The sequence below is a fragment of the Stylophora pistillata genome, chromosome 6 (genome assembly GCF_964205215.1).
Source record: "Stylophora pistillata chromosome 6, jaStyPist1.2, whole genome shotgun sequence".
NCBI classification, from domain to species: domain Eukaryota; kingdom Metazoa; phylum Cnidaria; class Anthozoa; order Scleractinia; family Pocilloporidae; genus Stylophora; species Stylophora pistillata.
Window position 1 is genome coordinate 34,002,391 of NC_142524.1, and position 17,138 is coordinate 34,019,528.

Genomic DNA, 17,138 nt, shown 5'->3' on the forward strand with positions numbered 1-17,138 from the left:
GCTTACTCATGATCAGGTTTGCTGGTGAAAATTTCCTTGAGAAGTATGGACATGCGATATCAGTTATTCCATGGAGTACCCTAAGTATAAATACATAGAACGCGGGCTTAATTCCAGACCATCGGCTGGCTGACAGAACCCCATTATAAACTTTTAAGACAGACTGATGTGCCTCGACTTTCATGTTTATGTATCAATGACCTTAGTAAGGATGAATAATTTCCTCCTCTATATGATAGGTGATTTTTGTTTTAGCTAAAAATAAAACAACTCGCATTCTTTTGTAGGGAAAATCGTGCTTCAGTATTCTTGCTTTAAACTAGTTTAGTCTTAAGGGCAAGAAACTTAGGACAGTTATTATAAGTTCTTGCTGTAAACCTGTATTTTTATCATCTTGACACCTTCTCTTTGATTTAAAACTAAACACCGGCCAAAATTTCAGCTTCTTTTGATCCTCAATCCTCTTTTATTATAAAAACTTCTTAAAACATTAATGATTACGAACATTAGTGGTTCCTGTTGTGAAATACAATAGTAAGTCGAGCGAACCAAAGCTATGAGGTCTCTTACTTTTAGGTTAGAAGAAAATTTTAGTGAATTAAATGCCTTCACCGTGATCAACTGCATTTCTTGATTTTAACTGAAAACTCTTCAATCGAGGGGCTGCAGACAGATCTAACATAGTTGAATTCAATCCTCAGATTGACGCTGTCACATTTGTTTCACTTAAATAACCAGGAAAAGGTCGTAATGGACGCCATAGAGGAATTTATTGCAACCTGTCCTCTAGCCTTTACTTTGGCTACAGTTGTAGCTGTTTTCACCTTCCTCCAAAAGACTGGGCGTGACTTACAAGCCATGAAGTTGGGCGAAAAATGTTTGATATTTCTCGGGTCTAACGCACGCACGGATAAAAGAAGACCAGTTTACCCTGTTTTACCGAGCAATCAATGAGCTAATGTTTGAGGCGGCGTGCCGGGTCCCTGACTACACATCTGCAGAAACATATGCTAAGGAACTCCTTATAATGCATCATGCTTCTAATGACACAATTAGCGAGGGTATTGTAAGTTTGGCACTGGGAAATATATATCAGAGTCTAAAAGAATTTGAAATGGCAAGTCGATACTATCAGCATGCAATCGATATGATGAGAAGTACTGGAGACAAACAAGCAGAAGCAGAGTGTTACTTAGGGATAGGAGTCTCATTTCATTCGCTGTGAAAGCACTGGCGATCACTATGACAATTGGTGACAGAAATCGCGCAGCTACCATTTACGGAAACCTTGGTGCTATCGTTCAGTCGCTTGGGAAATACGACAGAGCTGAGGAATATTATAAGAAAGCAATAGCAATCAGAAAGGAAACTGGCGACAAAAAGGGACAAGCATCTGACTACGGAAACTTAGGAACATTGTTTCAGTCGCTCTGTGAATACCAAAAGGCTAAAGAATTTACCGAGAAAGCCCTTGAAATCAGAAAGGAAATTGGCGACAGAAAGGGAGAAGCAGATGACTATGGAAACCTAGGAACATTGTTTCATTTGCTTGGTGAATACAAAAAGGCTAAAGAGCACATCGAGAAAGCACTTAAAATGAGGATAAAAATTGGCGACAGAGAAGGAGAAGCAATTGACTACGGAAACTTAGGAATATTGTTTAAGTCGCAAGGTGAATACAAGAAGGTTAAAGAATATATCGAGAGAGCACTTGCTATCAGAAAGGAAATTGGCGACAGAAATGGAGAAGCATCTGACTACGGAAACTTAGCGACATTGTTTTATTCACTAGGTAAATACAAAAAGGCTAAATATTTCAACGCAAAAGCACTTGCAATCGCAAAGGAAATTGGCGACAGAAAGGGAGAAGCAACTGACCTTGGCAACCTAGGAACTTTGTTTCAGTCGCTCGGTGAATACCAAAAGGCTGAAGAGTATACTGAGAAAGCACTTGCAATCAGAAAGGAAATTGGCGACAGAAAGGGAGAAGCAAATGGCCTTGGCAACCTAGGAACTTTGTTTCAGTCGCTCGGTGAATACCAAAAGGCTGAAGAATATACTGAGAAAGCAATTGCACTCAGAAAGGAAATTGGCGACAGAGAGGGAGAAGCAACTGATCACGGAAACTTAGGAACAGCTTATCATTCGGTTGGTGAATACAAGAAGGCTAGAGAAGATACCGAGAAAGCACTTCCAATCAGAAAGGAAATTGGTGACAGAAAGGGAGAAGTAACTGACTACGGAAACTTAGGAGTAGTTTTTCAGTCGTTAGGTGAATACGAAAAGGCTCAAGAATACACAGAGAAAGCACTTGCAATCACAAAGGATATTGGGGATAGAAAGGGAGAAGCAGTTGAATACGGAAATTTAGGAACATTGTTTCATTCGCTTGGTGAATACAAAAAAGCTAAGGAGTTCACCGAGAAAGCACTTGCAATCAGAAAGGAAATTGGCGACAGGCAGGGAACAGCAACTGATTATGGAAACTTAGGAACATTGTCTCATTTATTAGGTGAACTTGATAAAGCTGAAGAATATTTATGCAAGGCTATCCGAGTTTTTAAAGGCATTGGAGAAGTTATGGGTGAGTTTAAAATTATTTGCAGCCTTGCAGTTTTGAAGTTGACTCAGTTCAATCTTCAAGAAGCGTTTTCGTATCTTTTCCAATGTATTGAAATATTCGAAAAATTGCGAGACTTCGTGAAAGATAAAGATTCCTTCAAAATATCTCTACTGGAGGAGCATGGCGCCTTTCCCTATGAGATGCTCAGTAAATTACTTTCTGTCGTCGGGAATCTGCATCAAGCTCTTTATGTCGAAGAACTGAGACGGGCAAGAGCTCTAGCAGACTTGATGGTGGCTCAGTATTCCGTTAAACAGATCCAGTTCTCAGGCGATCCGCAGTCATGGTGTGGTATCCAAGATATTATCAAAGAAGAAGCCAATTGTACTTTTCTGTACCTTTCAGCTGATGAAAAAGGTGTACGAATTTGGATTCTCAAAATTAGCGGAGTTATTCATTTCCGAAATGTTAGAATGGACACGTCTACTTTTGGAAATGCTGGATCAGTTCCCAACCCGAAAGTGCTTTTTTCGGAGACTTTCCACTGTTCCGTCGACAAAGAAGATCGCTCTTTAAATGACGACACCGTTTTATCATCATGTGATGATGTTAACCGATCGCCTCTGCCTGACAATAAAGCTGACGATATGGACTCGAGAAAAAAAACTTCATTTGTGCTACAAAACAATCATCGCTCCCGTGGCCGATTTATTGAAGGAGCCTGAAATTATCATTGTCCCTGATAGCTGCATGTACCAAGTGCCATTTGCAACCTTACTTGACGAAGGAGGGAGATATTTGTCTGAAAAATTCAGGATCCGTATTGCTCCTTCTCTGACCACCCTCAAACTTATTAAGGACAGTCCTCTAACTACCACAGTGAGAGTGGGGCTCTCATAGTGGGTGAAACTGAGGTGAGCGAAGTGATTTACAAGGGGCAACTGATTATCCTCAAACCATTGCCATGCGCAAGAAAAGAAGCTGAGATGATTGCAAAAATGCTTGGCGTCCTCCCATTGTTAGGAAGACATGCAACAAAGGAGGCGGTTATTGAACAGATGAAGTCAGTTGTGCTGATACATTTTGCTGCTCATGGAGATCCCTAGAAAGGAGAAATAGAACTTTGCCCTGTTCGCACAACGAATAATATTCCCGAGGAAGAAGAATACCTTCTGACAATGGCTGACGTATCCAAAGTTCAACTTCCAGCTAAACTGGTTGTTCTAAGTTGCTGTCACAGTGGACGCGGAGAAATTAAAGTCGAAGGAGTAATTGGAATCGCTCGGGCGTTCTTAGGATCCGGTGCTCGCTCGGTGTTAGTGGCACGGTGGGCCCTGGACGACGAATTGACAGAGCAGTTCATGAATCATTTTTACGAACACTTGTTTCGTGTTGAAAGTGCCAGCGAATCTCTCCACGAGGTCCGAAAGTGGATGAGAGATAATGGCTTTCCCGCAGTGAAGAAATGGGCTCCTTTCATGCTGATTGGTGATAATGTCACTTTGAGGTAGGTAAGAGTGTAATGAGTCAAGTTTTGAATTAAGAAACCGAAGAAATGACCCTCAGATTGGCAACTTTGTATGACATGTTAGAAGGAACCAAGAATCAAATATATCAAACCACCAACGTTGTAGGAAGTCAGGAAGACTCACGGATTTGTTAGTTTATTTGTTCAGTAACCTCTCCACAGAGTGTACAAGGAGACTTTGGAACGTATTTTATTAAATTAGGACGATTTGCAAAAGCCAAAAGTCTTAAGACACAAAATACAAATTCGTTAGTCTTCTCGCACGCCCACCCTCATTTAATTCATTTTATGGAGCAAAGAAAGGAAGCTGGTTTCGGTAAAAAAAAGGATTTGTGTTGTGTATCCCATGTAGTTCTCAATGTCTTCTAATATTGTTAAAAAAAAGACCAACGAGACAAAAAGAAGAGGGAGTCTTAATTTCAAAGCGAGCTGCGCTACAATGTCTATAGTTCACAGCAACTAAATCTGGCATAACCGTGACAGCAAAAATTCCAGGAAGTAACATATTAAATTACTTAACAATTAATTTACTGTTTTTCTTATAATCAGCTGTAAATCTTCCCTTTCAGGAAAGAAGACATAATATGCAAGGTTCAAAACTGATTAGGAAATCCTTAGAGACTGAGTGAAGCTGACTTCTTTGAAGATCCTCATCTTTGTCTCTACTGTATGAAACGGAACTTTTCGTGTGATATAACACAGAAATATTTTGCAGTTGAGCAGTAAATAGAATTTTGGGTTTCTTCCTTAGCAGAAAGGCATGCCCCTAATTTAGATATTAGGAATAGTTTTCGTTAGAAGCCGTCCATTATATTTACAGCCCGATCAATCAATCTTTTTGAAGGACGAATTATCTTTTGAATAGACGTCTAACGAAAAGGTTATCGTTGTGATTATGAGCCGCTAACTTTCTTTAGCCTTTCTTACAAAGAAAAAAGTCAGTCATATGGATGTTTAGGATACTGATTTTTCAGTAAATGTTTTCATTCTTTAAACAAAAGGTCTTCACAAAGTATCAGACTTATAAAGGCTGGAACGCCCTTTGGAACTGATATGTCGAAAAGGGCTTGTTTATTTATTCAGTCAGTTATTGGAGACTTTGGAAAACTTCAGAAGTTAACCCCAGTCATATATATCAATCATGGGGCAAAAAATGCGGTCGAGGATACTTCTTTCTTGGCAGCTGCTCTTGTCATTCATTATTAATTTTATAGTCGAATGTGAAGTGTTAAAACCAATCACGATTAAGACGTCCAATTTTTTGTTTTTTCAGGTAAGTCTTGGCACCTGACAACTATGTTATGCTTAATTTTTTTCCGGGAGTAATTTTGGCCCGGCATGATCTACGTTCAAATTTTCAAGTACTACTTTTAATTTACTGAAAACCTGACAACTCTTTTTTTGTCATGATATAACATGCATTACATCCATCTCGCAGATGAATGAGTTACTTTCGAAGTTTGTCATCTTAATTCTGACGATCAGTTCTCAGTCCAGTGGGGAAAATCTTAATCGTCAAGATTCTCGATCGAGTTTCGCAAACTTTGTTGAAAAGCCTTTCTCGAAGCTGACTTCTCCGATCTTGGCTTCTTTGAAGTTGTCAACTCTCGATGAATGTGTTTTCGAATGTCTGGCTAACAAGCAATGCTTCTCCATAAACTTCGCGACAGATTCGGGAGCTGATGACATGTACGAGTGTGAGTTATTATAAAAATTGTGGGACGTTAAAGAACCCACGCACTCTTCGAAAAGAGTAGGGCACGTAGTGCCCGGTGTTGTAGTCTATCTTTGTGTAGTGTCTAATCTAGGGTGAGTTGGGGAGGGCAGGTGAAATCAATACATGGACTGAAGTGGCTGCATAATGCGCCTGATGAATTCTGACGTCCGATCTCAACTTAACTGATTGTAAAGCGCGACTGATTATCTATATAGTAGTCTGCGCTATATAAATGTTAAATTGTTGTTGTTGTTGTTGTTGTTATTGAACGCTGATATTTTTAACCAAACGGATAAGTTTGCTGCCAGCGGAGAGTTTCATTACTATCAGAACAAAGTTGGTTCAAACTTAATGTTCATACAGAAACTGCTATGCTGTAAATTTGAAGTACGTAGTTCTCGATCGCAACCTTGCTACACAAGCTGCTAAGGCTTAAATTCTATAAATAGAAATAAAGATATTCCACTGGTGTTATGTTGAAATTAGCACTGTTCTGACAGACCGAATATCTTTCCATTTTATTTCATTTTGAATTAGTCGCAATGTTTGAAGAAACAGAAAACCGACGTCTCGAAATAAAATTCCTCAACTAAACCAAACATCAACACTTTCTTGGCTTTTTAAATTCAGACACCTAGACTCCAGCAGAGAGAAATTCACAAATTAGTTGCAAGTACACTTTTTTTGTAACGGAAACATACGGCTTGCATCGATGAAAAATTCAGTAGTTTTTTGTTTTTCATTCGAGCGTTCTCATTGACCAAACGTCTCGAAATAAAATTCCTCAATTAAACCAAACATCAACACTTTCTTGGCTTTTTAAATTCAGACACTGAGACTCCAGCAGAGAGAAATTCACAAATTATTTGCAAGTACACTTTTTTTGGAACGGAAACATACGGCTTGCATCGATGAAAAGTTCAGTAATTTTTGTTTTTCATTCGAGCCTTCTCATGACCCAAACGTATTATTCAACAAGAATTGAGACCGAGAAAATAAAATCTGATATTCTCTTGATAACGCCTATTAGTAAGTGAAGTCACGATAAGAAACAAACTCAAAACAAACTCGAGTAGATACAAATAAACACTGTGTTCTCTTTGCACTGATCCATTTTGCCGATGGCTCACCGATCGAATTAGGTTTTTCAAGTAATCAATTTGTAATCACACGTTTTCAAATACAATTTCCAGTTTTTGAAAAATTATTTAAGTCAGTGATATTTGTCACAAAGGTGCAGAAAATTGATAAACTTGGAACGAATTAAAGGGAAGGTAAAATCAGCAACTGAAGCCGAGGGTGTTTTGGCAAACGATACTATTATGAATATGCGGCTTTAAAAGTTTCTCACCATTCACAAGGGAGTTGTTATTTTCTATGTTGTGCAGAGTCCTTGCAAGGAGCATCCTTGTAAAAATGGCGGGTCCTGCTTCCCGACTTTCAACGAGGAGGAATACATCTGCAAATGTGCCTCTGGATACAGCGGAAAACACTGTGAGATGGGTGAGTTACCCAGCCTACAGCATTTAAAAGACGTTTTTTTACATCGCTTTTGCAAAAAATCTGCTTTGTTAACCCGGTTCCCTTAAGATGAAGGATGAATGATGCCCCTGTTATCTCCCTTAGATGCGATATAACATAGGGGATACGCCCAACCCCTCTCCCCCAACCTTCCTCAAAGCATTTAAAGACTCCAGTGAGTGATGCAAAATAAAAGTGAATAGAGTAAAAAATGACCTAACCATTTAACCCCTAAAGAGTGACCAACATCTAATTTCTCCTGACAATATCAGCCCCGAATCACATGTTGACGTTGTGAGAATAAAGGAAATCATCGGCAACCAAAGAGGCTCTTGATTGTTAAACAAATTCTCCTTGTCAGCACCTTAGGAAATGTATAGAGAATGGTATGGAGAATTTGGTTACTGATATTAGGGTGGAAAGGGTTCAATTACAAAGATGGAATATGAAACATGAAACTAACCCCTTCAAAATGAATTAAGCAATACTGAACCATAAAAATTTCCGAATGGTTCATTCTGCTTTAACACTGATGTCAAAAGCTTTTTCGACAGGTCACCTTTTAATCTGCGAGGGTGAATCAGGCCAATTGAGATGCAAAAATGAAGGAAAGATAAAAGTTCTGTCTGCAAACTATGGGAGGCTTGACTCTCACTCGTGTCTTCACCAATTGATTGGTAACACCAACTGCCGCTCAGGGAACTCTCTTGCTCGAGTACAGCAAATCTGTCAAAGTAGCTCCACTTGTGAGCTGGAAGCGACCAATGCGTTTTTTGGCGGTGATCCATGCCAGCGAATACATAAGTATCTATTTGTTGAATATCAATGCCAATAAAACTTCACATTCAGAAAATTTAAGGGTAACCTAAGAGAATTAAAACAGACTATCCCAAGTCGTTACCTGAGCTGCCTCCCTTCCCCGACCAAAGAGGTATACTACTACTGTCCTAGTAAAGACTTTAGACGAGTGCTCGGTGATATTCACACGGCAAAAAAACCGTCGTTCACTGTTAATTTTACGAAATGGTGAATGTCTGAGAAATTCAACATTAAACTAACGTTTTCCGATATCTGTAAACTGCGGCAAATTCACTGCCCACCCTCAGTAAAACTCCAGAAAAACATGAAGTTCGTCTCAAGTTATTCAGCACCAGGAAAACTCCTCTTATTATACCTGTTCTCCTGAACGTTTTTCTACAGTTTTCCCGTGCGCGCGAACGCTGCATTTTCCAAGCGTTTTCCCACAAAATAACCAACGGTGAATGCCATGAAAACTGGATGTTTGTCGATTGTTTCCCTGCTCCACGAAAACGCTAATGTGTAGCTTGTTTTCCTGAACATTTTACTATGATTTTCCCGTGCGCGCGAACGCAGCATTTTCCAAGCGTTTTCCCACAAAATAACCAACTGTGAATGCCATGAAAACATGATGTTTGTCAATTGTTTTCCTGCTCCACGAAAACGCTAGTGTCTACCTCGTTTTCCTAAACGTTACTCTATAATTTTCCCGAGCGCGCGAACGCTGAGTTTTTCGAGCGTTTACCTGCAGAATTGCGAACAGTAAATGCCATAAAAACAAGAAGTTCGCCGATTGTTTTCCTGCTCCACAAAAACGCTAGCGCTAGCTTGACTTCCTGAACGTTTCCTCTAGTTTTCCCGAGCTTACGATCGCTGCATTTTCCAAGCGTATTCCTAGAGAATTACTAATAGCATGAAAACATGATCTTCGTCGATTTTCTTTCCTGCCCCATGAAAACGCTAGTGTATAGCTTGTTCAAGCAAAAGTCTTTCTCTAATTTTCCCGAGCAAGCTAACCATGCTGTTCTCTCAGAATTATTCATGACCGTGTTTAAGTAATAAAGATCATTGTTGTTCGTCTCTTGCTTTCATGCTCTATCAAACACTTGTAAACAGCTTACATTGTTTTCCTGTAATATTTCGTTACCCCCACCGACGCAGCCCCAAACAGTTTCTTTAGAAACTATCAGCCTTTATTCATTTGCTTTCCTGTAGCTTTTGTAGTTTTCGTAAGGACAAGAGCGCTGCAATTTCCAAGCGTTTCATTGTTCACACAGAATTACTAACGGTTAACGTCAAGAAAGTATGACCTTCGTCTATTGTTTTCTTACTCAAAGGGAAACGCTGAAGTAGAGCTCGTTTTCTAGTGCATAGCGGATTTGGTCCCCTCGCGGATTTAAATCCCCCGGTGCAAGTCCGCCAACAGATGTAAACACCCCTTCGCAGATTTAAACTTTCCTACCAAACTTCCCTTTAAGCGTTGTTTGTATCATATAGCCCTAATCCCAATCCTAACCCTAATCCTAAACCCTAGCCCTAAGCCCTAGACCATAACCTTCAGCGCTTTCGCCCTTAAATGTAAGGAACGATGTTTTCACTAGGTTTTGTTGGGTGTCCAAATCCGCAGGCGGGGCAGATTTGAACCGGGGCTCCTCAGATTATTGACCATGATTGGGTCATTTGAGGAAATTCAGTAATTTGAGCCAGTTTGGTCATTTGAGACAACTCAGTCATTTGAGCTGGTTTGGTCATTTGAGGCAATTCAGTCATTTGAGCTCCTTGGGTCATTTGAGGCAATTGAGCTGGTTGGGCCATTTAAGGAAATTAGCTTTAATTGACTGATTGGTTTATTTGAGGCAATTCAATCATTTGAGCTGGTTGGATCATTTGATAGAAATTTTGAGTTTGAGTTAAAACAATTCCAGTTTGAGTATGAAATTTGGAGTTTGAGTTAGAATTGAAATTTTGATCTCTAGTTAAAATTTTAAGTTCTTGTTTAAACATCGATTTGGAAAGAATGGAAGGACCTGAAAAGTCACAAATTTCATGATTGAGGATGGAAAAAAGAAAAAGTGTAAAGTATATGCTTTCATGAAAAACTTCTATCGATCTGGTGAATTCGGCGTCGATTTCTGCGCCAAACTAACAAACCGCTGATCCAAAATACCAGCGCCCGACAACAAAGCCGCTGAAGCTGCTGACACCTGCGGGCCCGACCGCGATGAATTATCCTTTCAGATCTAATCATAGAACTGGACCTTGTGAATTGACCAATCAAATAACCTTGCTTTGATAGCGTCTTGGGGGAACCTCGAAGTGCTCAACAAATATCTGACTCGACTGTAAAAACGTGTCTGTCGATCTGTCGTCTAACTTTCGATCAGAAATGGCAAGTTCTAGAATCGGAAACGCCAGTCCTTCAGAATTCCGCCTTCTTTTAATGAAACTGACTGAAGTTCAAAACAAATTGGACACACACAAATTGGGCTCAATTGTACACTGAAGTGTTGAACAAACACGCACCAATAAAGAAAAAACGGGTCAGAGGTGATCAGTTGCCATGGATAACTCCATTAATTCAACGCGAAATCTCGCGTCGTAATCGACTGTTTAAGAAACATGCAAAGAGCCCAACAACAACCTCTTGGGAGGAATTCAAGAAACAGAGAAACAACGTCACATCCCTGAAACGAAAAGGGTTGAAGGCGTTCTGCATGGAGGCATCGTCAAACACTAAACATCATGGTGAGTTTTGGAATAAGTTGAGACCTTTGTTGCCAAGCAAAGAAAAGAAGCAATCAAAGATAATTCTGATTGAGAATGAGCGTGTAATTACCAATTCATTAATGGTGGCTGAAATGTTCAACAACTACTTTTGCGAGGTGTCCAGGAGTGATGGTGACAGTAAGGAAATGGTTGAGTTTGTTGATCATCGTAGTGTTAAAGTCATTGCTAAGAAAACTTGTGATGATGTTTTTGACCTCGTTCCAGTTGATGTTGGCTACATAAGGAAAATTTTGGATACTCTTGACCCTCACAAGACTGTTGGTTGCGATAAAATATCTCAGAGGCTACTTCGTTTATCCTCACCTGTTATTACCGAGCCGGTTACCCGTTTAATCAATTATTTATTATTTATTTATTATTTATTATTTAATCAATTATTTTATTACCAATCGTCAATGGCCAATAGTTTGGAAAAGCAGTGACGTTGTTCCTGTTTTCAAGAAGGAAAGTATGACGGATAAGACCTGCTATCGTCCAGTTTCTGTTCTGACTTCCTTATCGAAATTATATGAGAAGGTATTGTTCGATCAAATCTATGAAGCCTTTTATTGGCGACTCTCACCGAATCTGTCAGGCTTTCTCAAGGGTCACTCGTGTTGCACGGCCTTATCGAAATTGACTGAAGATTGGAGAGCCTATCTTGACAGAAGAGAAGCTGTTGCAGGTAGGTAACGCGGAGACTACTAAAATAGAGACAACTAATTACTTTATATTAAGAACTATATTAGGCTTCTCGAAGTCTGTGTCATACGACTTCCTCCTCAAGTTGGCCGACATTAAGTCTTTGGAGAATCGTAGGCAATTCCAATCGTTAGTTATGTTATATAAGTGCTTGTATGATAAAGGGGCTCCTTATATAAGTGATTTTTTTAATTTTAGAAATGTACCGTATAGTTTACGCGGGCTCAGTACAAGGCTAGATTTACCTCCTTTTAATCTTGAGTTTTTACATCGGTCTTTTTCATTTTTAGCTAGTAAACTTTGGAATGCGCTACCCCCTAGACTCAGAGAATCTCAAGATATTGTTTCATTCAAGCGTTCTCTTGAAGCCCACATGGCTTAGTGGTAGTGATTGTAAATATCGTTATTGTTAATATTGTAACTTTTAATTGATAGCTCTTGTCCATGATCTTCGATCCTGTTTTTAGTTATTTAATAGATCTACTTATTATTTGTATTCTTACAGAAATTATGTTTTATTTCTAATTGTACATACACGTACACGTTTTAACGAGAACTTCTGTACTCCTAGGTGTCACGTGTTTAAATAAAGGATTGATTGATTGACTGATTGAACGGATCAATCGTCAGTCATAGCGCAGCTGAGACATGTAAATGATTCACTTCAAATCATTGAGGGAAACCAGAGCGATATTTCCGATGCCATCCTTAACAAGCTGCAGAGTATCGAGTCGCGGCTCGAGAACGGTTTCAAAGCCTTGGAGGAGAAGATTGCAGCTTTAGAAGGAAAAGTTGTGGACTGTCCTGCAATCGCAGAGGGAAGCGCTTTAGGAATGCTAACGCCACCAAATTCTTCAAAGAAAAGAAAGATCGCCCGCCATCCTGATCTCTCGGTGAATAATCTTAATAGACAACATATACGTTGTCCTTAGTGCATGTTTCTTACGCGGATTAGATTAATATGATGACTTGTTTCAACAAATTTTGCGGCTTTCCAACCAAACTCGAGAGCCGGTTTTAAAATGCGCGCCATACAAATTTTTTATTTCTCACACCTATTGTTTGTCTTGCCGCACAACCGCCTGTAGATATGTTTGAAAGACCGTTTCTGTCCTGTTTCAAAGGCGCCGAGGAATCTTTAACAGTCATTTCTTAATTAGTTAGTTTGGAAATAAAATGGGACACGCACTTTTTAATACTAATGCACTGGTATCGTTCACAGCACTATATTCGTTCAAAGATGGAACAGTTGGACCCACCGCGGTCGCCGGTGATCACCGGCGACCGCGCTTTTACAGGGTCTGCCTCGATAAACAAGATAGTGAAGAGTGTCGTGGCTTCGTCACTCTTGCCATAGCGCCTTTGTGAACCTGCTCTTAAACCATTATAACGCAGGTACTGTGGACAAATGTCTTGCAATTTCGTCTACGTTGTTCGCCTGCCTGGCGCCATGAAGCTTCACAGACGAGAGCATAAAGGTGATTCGTGGCGTATGATGGTTGTGTTGATGCTGCTTGAGTATGAAGGCCAATTTGGCCACGTGCATCACATTGCAAGAAAAGAGCAACACATGGCAGTGCCAGCTTCCTTGATAAAAACGCTTAAATGGAATCACCACATGGAGAAATTAAGACATCAAAATTCTACTCTCTGGTAAAACTGTGCGCTAAACGTTTCAGGTGGGGCTATGGGGGGAAATTAATCTTATATGATATAAAAATAGATCGTGAAGCTAAGGTATCAGGTAATTCTGCCAACAGATGGACTGCAATAAATAATGGTAATTATAAGACTGAGTGGAGTTTAGGTGAGAGTCTGATTGGTTAATCATGAGTATGATTACAGACTGAACTCGACCATGAAGTCCTGTTACCGTTGTACCATTACAATTTCTGCATAAAACGAATACATTTATTTGAGAAAATATCTCTGATATACAGACAATTTCTAGACTGCTAGCATTGAGCCTGGCTGAGGTACTGAAAAATAATGATTGAACATGTTGGGGCATGGCTCAGCTGGTAGTAATGCCCAACTAGTATCTGGCTGGCACAGGTTTGAGGCTAACTGAGGCCTGGTAATAAACCCATTGACCCCTAAGAGTGATAAGCATCTAATTTCTCCTTACAATATCACCCCTGAATCACACATTAAGGTCACGAGAATAAAGGAAATGATCACCAAATAAAGATCCTCTGGATTGTTCAATAAATTCTCCTTGTCATCAGCTTAGGAAATGTATAAAGAACAGTATGGAGAATATACAAACTGACGTTAGGGTGTAAAGGGTTAATAAATAGTTGATGACTCATGTCAACCAGTTATTCAGAATATAAATAGCAAATGTTTAATTACTTGAAATTAAGTTGATAATTATTCCCAATTGAAACAAACTTTAGCCACTGGTTGGCACAACCAAACTCTAAGCCATCTTTACTTAGCTGAACCTTTTATCTGAACTTTAACATTAATTTTGTGAACAGTGCCAATAAGGCCAAAAGCTAACAGTGAAGGATATTAAACTCTCTTATAGAGAATCCCTGAGGCTCTCTGCTTTTGTAAAACTGTAGTTTGGGTGAGACCTTGTGTAAATAACCTGCCCTGCATCGTTGTTTCAAAGGCATTAAAAATAGAGATGTTTTCACTCTAAGTATAATTACTACAAAGAACAACTTTAAAATGTTCCAGACAAAACCAGTTTTCAAGGTAATTTTGATATTAGTTTCTGATTATACAATATTTTCTAAATTATCATAACAGGTTTCTTGAATGTGTGAAAAAGAAAACAGCAAAAAATTTACATTTTCTCTCAGAGATCCTGCTCTCAGAATCCTTAGTAAAACCCTAATCAATCAAGGTAATACTCAAGTTGAAAACTGAAAAAAACCTTTAAAACCACAGCGTGACTATGCACTTAACCTTTTAATAACATTAGGGTAAACACATAAAACATTCACAAAGTCAAATCAAAGACCTGAGTTTGGAATTTTGACTCCTTTTTCACCCTTTGCTGAGTTGATGTTTCTGATAACTTTCAAAATCTCCTGGCAGAGTAGATCATCACTATTCACCATGTTTTCAATCATGCTGAAGTGATCTACCCCTGGTAGCTGAAGCAAACAACACTGAACCTTATGACTTTTTAAGATTTCAACAAATTCTTTAGCTTGTCGAAAAAACTCTGGGGATCCGTACTCTTCCATTACAACCAAAATAGGGCAAACAAACGTTGGTGACATCTTTGTCAGAAGTTTTTGAGGACTGACTTGTGCAGCAGATTCTTCAGTCAGTTTTAATGCATCATTGACATAAGTGCTTACAATAGGTACCAAATCAAAAACTCCTGATAATAAGAACATACCATGAATGGCTTGTGGAATTGATGGATCCTTGCTCCAGTCTGACACCATCATCATGGCACACAAATGTGCGCCAGCTGAGTGGCCGCATAAGAATAGTCTGGATTTTGGAAACCTGGTATTGATATATTTCACTGCTGACTGTATTTCTCCAACCATCTGATCCAAGCTGGCTTCTGGTGCAAGGTTATAACCGACCACTGCTGCAACGCAACCATTTTTAGTCCATGATTCACTAACAAAGCTGTAAATCTTCCTACTCCCTTCTTGCCAATACCCGCCATGAACAAAGAGCACCACTGCTGCAGAGCTGCCACTCTTTTCATGTACAGATTCAACTGTGTCATCATTCTCTTCAGCAGAGTAAAATATATCCATCTTAGCTTTCTTTTCACCATAACAGATACTCAGTTCGCAGTGAGAGCTTTTACGAGTGGTTTCGCTGTAGCCAGTACAATTGTTCACATGATAATCTACTACCCCTCCTGGGTCCATTCTGTTGTTCCATTTGCTTGGAGAATAGTACTGAGCCAGCCATTCATTCTTCTCCTCATCCATGTTTGCAATATTCAATGACAAGCACACACCACAAAGTGCTTTTTAGGTTTCCTCTTGAATATCTTGATCTTTTGCCCTGTTTTGAATGCAATACATTTATTTATATGAGTGACCATAAATTGGTAAAGGGAGGAGGTTCAGTCAGCCATGTTCTTAATATCCAGAAAATTCTTCAAAGAAAATCTGACAACCCTACACCAGCTCCAAGGACATTTGGAAAATTCCCAAACTCCCAAGACATCCCAAAAAGTTCTGACACAATCTTATCTCCCAAGAAAGTGTGATCATTTACAAAAGACATCTCTCTTCTTTGACTAGTTCAGGATTTTTTTGTCATAAGTATTTTTAGAAGGGTGTCAGTCGATACAAGGCTGTTATGGTAAAAGGTTTTTGTTACATCTAAGAGAGCTAGCGAGTGTGCGCTGTAAGCTGGCTAGTGATGAAATTATTTAACTTACAGGTGAAAAAATCAAGCCAAACTTGTGAGATTGTGATGTATATATTCAGTATAATTGCTCAGGTTTCTATAGAGAGGTGCGCTCTGATTGGCGGAGGATCACATCATATCTTCCTATAATCACCCTACACAAAGTGATTTATGGCAGGAGTGCCACATTTAAAATGGCTGCCCTGCATTTTGTCAAAATTTCTAAGGAAGTGATAAAAAGGAAAAAATTCAATTGTAAAGAGCAGAAAAGATGCTACTGAGTTTGGCAGCAGACTTTTCAAAAGGAAATTGTAAAGTTTTTGCTGATCAAATTTAATAAACCTGTGATAATTGTCTTACTTTGATATGAGTAGTAAAAACTGTTAAAATGTGTGCAAAGCTCTCTTTAGTTACAGAATTTACAACAGAATTCAAAAGCACCGCAGCAATTATACTAAAGTAACTATTTCCCGCAGGCTCATTGAATATTGTTGAAGAATCCCTTCAATTTCATCTTGGGGATTATATTCAACAACATTCAATAATTTCAAGATCACTGCAAACACAAGAAGAATTATGTTTATAGTAAATAAACGGTGAAATAGAAGCTGTAGCAAGTTAAGTTAATATTTTCAGCGTTTCATAACGTTTGCTTATAAAAAACTTGTGATCTACTCTATATCTGTCTGACTGTGCCGGCTTCCTCGTTGTTTAGACGCAAACTGGGTCCCTAAGAAGCCAAAGTGTTTGACCGAACTGAGAGATTTCATTGTCTCATTAGTAACCTAAATCTACTTCATTTAACACGAATAGCACTCCAAGAAGCCAACTATTATATAGGGAATAAGGTTAGTGTCTAAAACCTACCACAAATACGTTCCACAATCTTCAAATCCGAGCTGCTCTTGGAGAGGAACACAGGACGTGGAGAACTAGGGCTAGTCGAGGAGAAATGGGGGGAGGGGAGGGTAAAGTAAATCAACGTTTCCGTTTTCTGTTGCTGGAGTACTTTGCTTTTCTCAAAATGATATCAAAGCTAACATTTGAAATTTCGGAACAATCTCAGAAAGAATTGTGCTTAATTTTCTTTTCGGTGGAGGAATGTTATTGTATGACGTGACCATGAACAACAAGGGGTGGTTGAAAAACAAACATCATGATCACGTGATGCATTCTTCCTCGGCAAGATCCTAACTTTC

At 39.2% G+C, this 17,138-nt stretch overlaps 1 protein-coding gene and 2 pseudogenes across 3 annotated transcripts in view; 2 read left to right on the forward strand and 1 right to left on the reverse strand.

The window, feature by feature from the left end:
• LOC148729544 (uncharacterized) overlaps positions 1-8,438 on the forward strand; it is a 60,918-nt gene extending 52,480 nt beyond the window's left edge. Inside the window, exons 2-3 of the mRNA XM_088726169.1 lie at positions 7,197-7,311; positions 7,884-8,438. Coding sequence (XP_088582295.1) covers positions 7,197-7,311; positions 7,884-8,164 — 396 coding nt within the window. The 3' untranslated portion in view covers positions 8,165-8,438. The remainder of the gene's footprint in view (positions 1-7,196; positions 7,312-7,883) is intronic.
• Positions 707-5,143, forward strand: LOC148729549 (uncharacterized; annotated as a pseudogene). Its single transcript, XR_015989110.1, has 2 exons — positions 707-4,070; positions 4,661-5,143. The product of XR_015989110.1 is annotated as an uncharacterized LOC148729549 (transcript).
• A 5,046-nt stretch (positions 8,439-13,484) lies between the features above and the next one.
• LOC111346907 (kynurenine formamidase pseudogene) lies at positions 13,485-16,947 on the reverse strand (annotated as a pseudogene). The gene is made up of 2 exons (XR_015989111.1): positions 16,807-16,947; positions 13,485-15,588 (listed from the first exon to the last, which is right to left on the reverse strand). The product of XR_015989111.1 is annotated as a kynurenine formamidase pseudogene (transcript).
• Between the last annotated feature and the right edge of the window lie 191 nt (positions 16,948-17,138).